General features: G+C 29.0%; 1 protein-coding gene across 1 annotated transcript; it reads left to right on the top strand.

Moving 5' to 3' along the window:
* Positions 1-1,610: 1,610 nt before the first annotated feature.
* LOC102586091 (zinc transporter 2) lies at positions 1,611-4,374 on the top strand. Its single transcript, XM_006358632.2, has 3 exons — positions 1,611-2,021; positions 2,333-2,563; positions 3,723-4,374. The coding sequence occupies exons 1-3, from the start codon at positions 1,634-1,636 to the stop codon at positions 4,112-4,114; spliced, it is 1,011 nt and encodes a 336-aa protein (XP_006358694.1). The 5' UTR covers positions 1,611-1,633; the 3' UTR covers positions 4,115-4,374.
* Positions 4,375-8,205: the final 3,831 nt, after the last annotated feature.

Here is an 8,205-nt window from a genome sequence, read left to right as displayed (position 1 = left end):
TAATGTTTATGAAATATTAATGTTATATGGTCATTGGGCCAAGTGGGAGAATGTAAGAATTATTATTAATTATTTCTTACTTATGACCCAAGTTTACTTGTAACCCAAGTAATACCATAAATAATATTTAATAAGGAATAGATCTCGTCCGTACATTGGTTACTTGATGGACGTACCAGATTAAGTCATAACCTCTATAAATTGGTCCTCCCTCCACCCATTAGGGTTACCACATATTCTCTACAATAATTCCATCGCTGACGGTTGTGGTAACATAAAGTAAGGGCAAGGAGGTAGAAACCAATTTACAATTAACGCTTCCGCTTCTCTCTGTGTTAATGTCTTCTGCATCAGGTATGTGCCTCTAACATTCTCTATGTAAGATTATCATGTTCAAGATCCTGATATTATGTATTAAAGTATTTAATCTTACAGTTTCATCATACATAATATCTATGTAAGTTATGCATGAATTTATATATTATTTTATGTCAGATAAAATATGAAATATGCATGAATATGAATATTAGGTAATACATAAATTAAATATTAAAATGAGCAAACAAACCCTTATAATAATATGAGTTAAATTATTTCTCCTTTACTAAAATATTTTTATGATGTTCAATAAAGTAAAAGTTGTTGATCATCCGTAAAATTAACCCTATCTTAATTAAACAAATGGATACTATATTGCTTAGACTAATCTCTTTATATAATGACTCTTTTTAAAGTTTTTATTTAAACAAATGTCTTCATTTAGTGATTTATCCTAGGAAATATTGACTAAGTGAGTTGCCATCTATAATGCTAAAATTCAATACATTAATTTAAACTTTGAAAGAACCATCTAATAATTTCTTCTATTCTTGTTGGCAAATATATTATATTATCCTGTTTCCATTTTTAAACAACATTTCCCATTTTTAAAAGCATTGGCATTTATGTTCACCACACTGCTATATTATATGTCATACTTTATAATTAAATATGGTATCGCATGAGGGAGGTTAGAGATCATTCTCCCTGTAAACGCCTTTTCAGTCGAGCTTGTCATACTATGTAAATCTGGTGCGGTTTACATCTCTTATGTTGTTTGCGAACTACTCCTTTTATTTCAGTTCATATGACTTACTTTTCTTTTTAGTCCGTCCCAAAAAGAATGACATATGTCTATATTAAGTAATAATTTAGCTTTAAAATTCATATTTTATCCTTAATGAACTGATTTATAGTCACACAAATATCTATCACTTTTTTTAGACCACAAATTTCAAAAATCTTTCTTTCTTTCTAAAATGTCATGTCAAGTCAAACTAACTCATATAAATGAGACAAAGGGAGTATTACACAGGAGCGGGTTTATCAGTACGCATTCAAAGAATAGCGAATGCAGATTTTCCTGACATTCCAATAAAAAATAAATTAAATCCATGAAATTGTCAACTTCCTAAGATGCCGGCCAATAAGCAACTTTGTACAACCTCTTTTTTGTAGTACAATCAAATCCAAAAGTCAAATTTGTACTGCAAAAATACTACAATCATTAAAATTTTCAGTCTAATAATTATACTTCTTTTTATACATCAACTAATTTAAACTAATTTTCATAGCACAACACCAATAATAAGAAATGATCATGACTTCCATAAAAAAGTCAACTACTCTGTTAACACTAGTCCTGTTTTTGTTCTTGCAATTTTTCACTATCAATGGTCATGGTGGTGCTGATGATGATGATGAACATGATTCAAATGGAGATGCAAATACAAATTTACGCGCGAAAGGATTGATTCTTGTTAAAATTTATTGCTTGATCATACTCTTTGTAACCACATTTGTTGGTGGTGTATCGCCTTATTTCTATCGATGGAACGAGGGGTTTCTCTTGTTAGGAACTCAATTTGCTGGTGGTGTTTTCTTAGGGACTTCTTTGATGCATTTCTTGAGTGATTCTGCTTCAACTTTTGGTGTACTTACAGAAAAAGAGTACCCTTTTGCCTTCATGTTGGCTTCTGCAGGTTAATTACTAAAGATAGATGTTATGTTACAATATATTTACCAGTCGTAGAAGATAACCTATCTTATTAAATCTCACTTTTTATAATCTTTAGGAGCTTTGATAGTTTGAAACTTTCTTTATACTACTGATGACATATATAACTTAAATTCTTATCTATTGTTATTGCATCATAACCGTATTCATGTCAAATCCTCCAAATGCAAAACTGTCACACATCTGACAACATTTTTCAAGAGTCATGAAGGACGCACATTCAAATAAAATATGTAATTTTTTTTTTAATTTATGACCTTCATTTATTTTTTGTAGGTTACCTTCTCACTATGTTTAGTGATTGCATTATTATGTTTGTGACAAGGGGTGTAAATGAATCAAGTGAGTCCAAAGTTGAAGTGGATGAAGAAGGAAGGTCAACTAATATTGATGAGGGACATGGAACAAATCCATTTCTAAAGACAACTTCACTTGGGGATACAATACTTCTCATTCTTGCATTGTGTTTCCACTCTATTTTTGAAGGCATTGCTGTTGGAGTATCAGGTAAACAAACTACTGGTAGTATATATAATCTTTTCTTTATTTATGTAGAGAGAATATCTCCGGGAGATTTTATATAGACACTAACAGTATAAAGAATTTTTACAAAATTATTTTAAGTCTAACTTGATAGTGTTAAAAAAATCTACACACTATTAACCTAGAACATCTAGGGAATGAGTTACATGGAGGATAAGAGGCTATTTTTTTTAAAAACAATTTAGAGTTTTACCTTATTTAGTTTCATTTCATATTTGCTTTTGTAAAAAACCATTTACTCATTGTGATCATCCTAATTTAATAATACCACCGAGGGATATGGTAGGATCCGATACATACCTTCCTCCATCTTTAACCAAATGTCTCGCATTCAAGCTCTGAGAAAAAAAAAATCTTTCAGTATATATAGGGAAAACTTTGTTCAACTTAGTATGCCTATATGCCTCGAATATGGATACCTAGTCGGGTCAATACATAGGTCTCAGATAATTGCCCAAAAAAAGAGAATCATCTTTAATAATGTGTTTTAGTGTTGAGTATTTTGCCCTGAGTTTCTTAGCATAAATAAGTTTTCCTTTTCCTAAAAGAAAAAAAAATTAAAACTCTTCATATTTGGCTAGTCCTTTTCTTGTAGGAAAATATTTAGGACTCTATAAATAGAGGCTCATACCTTCTAACTTACTCAACATTCACAATGTAGTCCTTGGGGCTTTGAGTGTTTTGATTAGGGGGGAGAATTTGTGGGACACAAGTAATGCATTATTATTTGTGTTAACCTCTTTTTATTCTTAGTGAATTGTTTGAGGTTACTTCTCTCGCTATTGTGTACTCTCATATTTATAGTGGATTGCTCATCTTTGAGGATGTAGGTCGATTGACCGAACCACATTAGATCTTTATGTCTTTTGGTATATTTTTCTCGTTTGTCTTCTAACTTGTGGTCTTTCGAGATTTGCTTTGTTAGCTTCCCGCATGACACACCTAATTATTTCATCCCTAACACTTAAGTGGAGCAAAATCCCCTAATTGCACTACAAAAACACTAAAATTAGCTAAGAACTTTGTCGCTTAATCCTTGCTAAATAAGATTAGCGACAGATTTTACTCTTTAGCTACAAAATTTATCCGTCGCTAATCCCACATTCCTTGAATTAAATTTCAGCTTCAAAGGGTGAGGCATGGAGAAACCTATGGACTATTTCATTACACAAAATATTTGCAGCCATTGCAATGGGAATCGCACTTCTAAGAATGATACCAAAAAGGCCATTTCTACTTACTTGTGCTTACTCTTTTGCCTTTGCAATTTCAAGTCCTATAGGTGTAGGAATAGGAATTGCAATTGATGCTACTAGTGAAGGCCGTACAGCTGATTGGACTTATGCTATTTCAATGGCAATTGCTTGTGGAGTTTTCATTTATGTGGCAATTAATCACCTTATTGCAAAAGGGTTTAAACCACAAAACAAATGTTATTTTGATACTCAATTCTTCAAGTTTGTTGCTGTCCTTCTAGGTGTTGGGGTTATTGCTGTTGTCATGATATGGGACTAAATTAAACTATGTTGTTCAGACTCTTCAAAATGTCGACAACTGTATGTTGCGTCCTTCAAAAATAGTGCTTTTTTTTTAAGCCTTGATACGGTGCGACAACATTATTGAAGAGCTCGAGCAACATGTTGAACTAAGTAAATATTCATTTTCTTGAATATACATGGGTTTTTGTTGATCTTTATTGTTTTGTTTCTTTTGAGATTGAATTATGTGTGCAATGTATTTTTTTTTTCCAGTACAATATTGGTTATTGATTTTATATAAGCAGATCTTCTTCTAATTTATTGTGCAATCATAAACCATATTCATCCTAAATTGTTAAGAAAATGAATATTTATTGAAAGAAATAATAATACACATATATATACAACCACATGTATTTTATATCAATCAGTACAAATATTTAAAATAAATTTGTTATATTAAAGCATTTATGTGTAGAATGAGTAACACAAAATCTAAATGCAAAATCATTATATATATATAAGCTTTAAACATGTAAAGTTGAACAACTACATTTAGGTAAATACAGTGTGTGATGAGATTAATGATCTATTGTGTGAGGTGACCCTTTTGTGCAGCAATAAGGAGGTGTTTGACTATGTAATATCATATTACGATATGAAATTTTAAGATGAAATCAACATATGGAGATTTCATATCATGAGATGAAATCTCATATTCTCCAAAAATCATGGTTTGAGAATTCCAAATAAGGATTTGAGATTTTTCAAATACAAAAATTGATCCACAAGTTTATATTTTGTTAAAAGAACTGCACACTTATATCTACTAACCATTTATTTCATATTAAATAAATTTTATAATCATATCATTACTTTTTAAAATTTATTATTCTCACCAACATAAAATTTATTATTACTTTAAATTTGATTAATATAAATGATAAAGTAGAAATTGATTTGGTGAATATAAATAAGAACGGAGGGAGTATTATTTTTTATTATTTTTCATAATTGAAAAAACTTCTTTTTCAGTTACATATAAAAAAGTTTAAAGCAATTTAATATGAAAAAGGACAAAATTGGTGATGTATGTTTGATAATCACTACTTTCAGTATGTTTGATTTTAGCACGAAGTTAATGCACTTAAAATGTGTAATTGCCAACAGTGACACTAATTGAAAAATATTTTTATTAACTGCCAACAACTTCGACATTATTCCACAATTTAAGATCATAAAATATACTATATAGCTACTTTATCATTACTCACACCAAATATTATTGTACTTTCTTAAACATAGAGAGTGTACTTTCTTAAACATAGATTATTATTTTTAAGTGAAAATTTCATATATAACATATATTATAGTATTATTTTCGAGCTATAGCAGTAGAGTTTCAGTTTCAAGTTATAGCATTTAAAATTTCAGGTTTTAACAAATTCACCAAAAGAGAAATGTTTTATTAATTGGAAAAAAACTGTAAAATAAATAAATAAATAAACAAAATTGTTTTTTTTAAAACGGAATTAAAAAACAATAAATTAAAAGACTGAATTTGTGGGCTGTTATTTAATTTGAAATTATTATAGATAATTAATGATTAGCACTAAATAAGGAATCCAAATAAATTAACATTATTTTTTATCCTTAATTAACTCAATTCCGTTAAAATTAAATCTAATCAGATCATTTCCTTCTTTTCATCAAAGTTTCTCTCTCTTCATTCTTCATCCAAAAAAAATAATCTCAGGAATGAATAGTTGAATATTTTTTTCATTGAAAAAATTGATTTTATTGATATGGACAATTGCGTATCAATTTTAATTAAACACGAGGAAGATGGGATCATTCGGGTAAGTATTTAGTATTGTTTATTGTTTGTTTTTAAGTTGAGTTGAAACGAAAAATTGTTTTGTTTAACTGAAAATGTTGTAAAAATGTATAATATTAGTGATTTTAAGTTTTTGTGATTGTTTTGTGTATTTTTTCTTAAATTATAAAGTGATTGTATATTTGCGAATGAATTTAATAGAATTTTTGGAAAGAAATCTGTAAGAAAAATGTGTTAAGTTATATGTAAACAAAATTATTTGGATTTTTTGACAAATTGTATGACAAGTGATTTTAGTTGGTATTAAATTCTAAATTTTACTGGATCATATTAGATGTTGTCATCGCTGAAGAAATTAGTAAGTTAGAAATTAATTATCTGGTACGATTAAAATAAGCAAGGGGGCAAGTCAAGTAAGCAAAAATGTATTTGTAATGAGTGAGTAATTGTTGTATGAAATGTGTATTAAGTGTGTTTGAATGTTGGTATGATATAAGTTGTCTTTGCGACATGTGTATGAAATGTATATTAAGAAAGTATGAATTTCGTTTGTAGTCGTGTCTGACGAAATGTATGAATTTTTTTTTTAATGTTGCATTGATGGTGAAATTTTATGTAGACATTTGTGTATAAAGTTTTTTGTTATTATATAAGTATTTGTTGTATGATTTATGTATTATAGTAGTATGAAAGTACTTGGAATGTACTATTTGAATGATATTTGTAAGAATTATTTGTTTAATTAAATATAAAAATTATTTTGTAATATTCTGTCTGTCTGAATGATATTTGTATTTCGAATTGTTTGTTTCTGATACCTTTTTTTTTAATTAATGAAACAGGACATTATGTGGATTTTCAAATGGAAGGGGTTTTATATGATTTTCTAGTCTTTATAGTGGTCTAGTAAGCGTGATAACATCGCAGCTTATGATAGATACTAATATAAATGATTTACAAATAAAATATTTAGTAGATGATCGATGCCCACCTGTTAGAATACACAATGATGTTGGTGTGCGTGTTTTCTTAGATCAAAAGAAAGTTAATTTGAATTTCTTAACTAAATATCCATTGTGCATAACATTGAAGAATATAGCAATGGATAATCCGCATTCTCTAGTTGTTGTGAATAGGAGAGTTTCTGATGTTGCTATAACATCAACGAACTTTGATTTATATTCCAACAACGCCATCCGATTAGTTGGAGTGAATTTAGATGAAGTTGTAGATGAAAGTATTGATGAAGACAATGGAGTTATCAGTGACGTTTCTAATTTATTTATAGATGAGAATCAGGTTTACAAGGATAAAGAAAAACTTATGGAGATGACGTTTCTAATTTATTGCTGTTGAAAATTCCTTGATTTCGAATCGTAATTCTGTACTGTTTATTTTAATAACAAACATGTCGTCTCGAACATTTTGTTTTTCAAGAATCATCAGATGCCTAAGTAATTGACATTGGACCTTTATATGGTGCATCTTATGGAATATACCAGAAGGAGTTTGTTCAAGAAATTGTTGAAATCTCTCTTGCCCAAGAACAGTCAAAAGATCAGCAAACACATTCATGTTGGTACATGAAGACCAGTGTGTGTGTTTCTTCCTTTCCTATAAAATACATTATGTTACATTTCATACACACTTCACACCCCATATGATTCAATTTTCATTCAGTTATAATTCTAAAAGCATACAGAACTCAATAGTCCACATTTCATACACACTTCACACTCATAAAATTCAATTTTCATTGTAGCAATACCATAGTTCAAATACCACACACAATTCATATACAGTATGTTAAGAGACATGACATAAATTATACTCACATTTCACACACACTGCATACACATATTATTCACACACTCTGCATATAAAAATTTCTTTCCAACAATAACCCTTAGTTCATATTTCACACACATTTCATACACAATGTGTATAAAGAAAATGACATACATAATATTCACATTTCACACACACTCCATACACATGATATTCACACACAGTTCATACTTTTATCATTCAAAAAATTTCAGTGGCACCTATACAATACATAGTATTTAGAAAAAAATCATACATAATTTTGACATTGCACACACACTACATACAAAAAATTCCAGGGCACCTATACACTACACAAATTTCTTTACGCAATAACCATAAGTTTACATTTCATACACATTTCAAACACAATGTTTATGAAGAAAATGATATAAATTATATTCACATTTCACACACGCTGCATACACATATTATTCACACACTCTGCATATAAAAATTTCTTT

Source organism: Solanum tuberosum, unplaced genomic scaffold (assembly GCF_000226075.1).
Source record: "Solanum tuberosum cultivar DM 1-3 516 R44 unplaced genomic scaffold, SolTub_3.0 scf00266, whole genome shotgun sequence".
Classification (NCBI taxonomy): Eukaryota; Viridiplantae; Streptophyta; class Magnoliopsida; order Solanales; family Solanaceae; genus Solanum; species Solanum tuberosum.
This window is presented reverse-complemented; position numbering and strand designations above follow the sequence as displayed.

Bases quoted from the DNA above. Each gene is read 5' to 3' on its own strand.
- LOC102586091 (XM_006358632.2), top strand. From the start codon at position 1,634: ATGATCATGACTTCCATAAAAAAGTCAACTACTCTGTTAACACTAGTC. The intron at 2,022-2,332 runs GTTAATTACTAA...TATTTTTTGTAG, and splicing joins CTTCATGTTGGCTTCTGCAG to GTTACCTTCTCACTATGTTT. The intron at 2,564-3,722 runs GTAAACAAACTA...ATTAAATTTCAG, and splicing joins CATTGCTGTTGGAGTATCAG to CTTCAAAGGGTGAGGCATGG.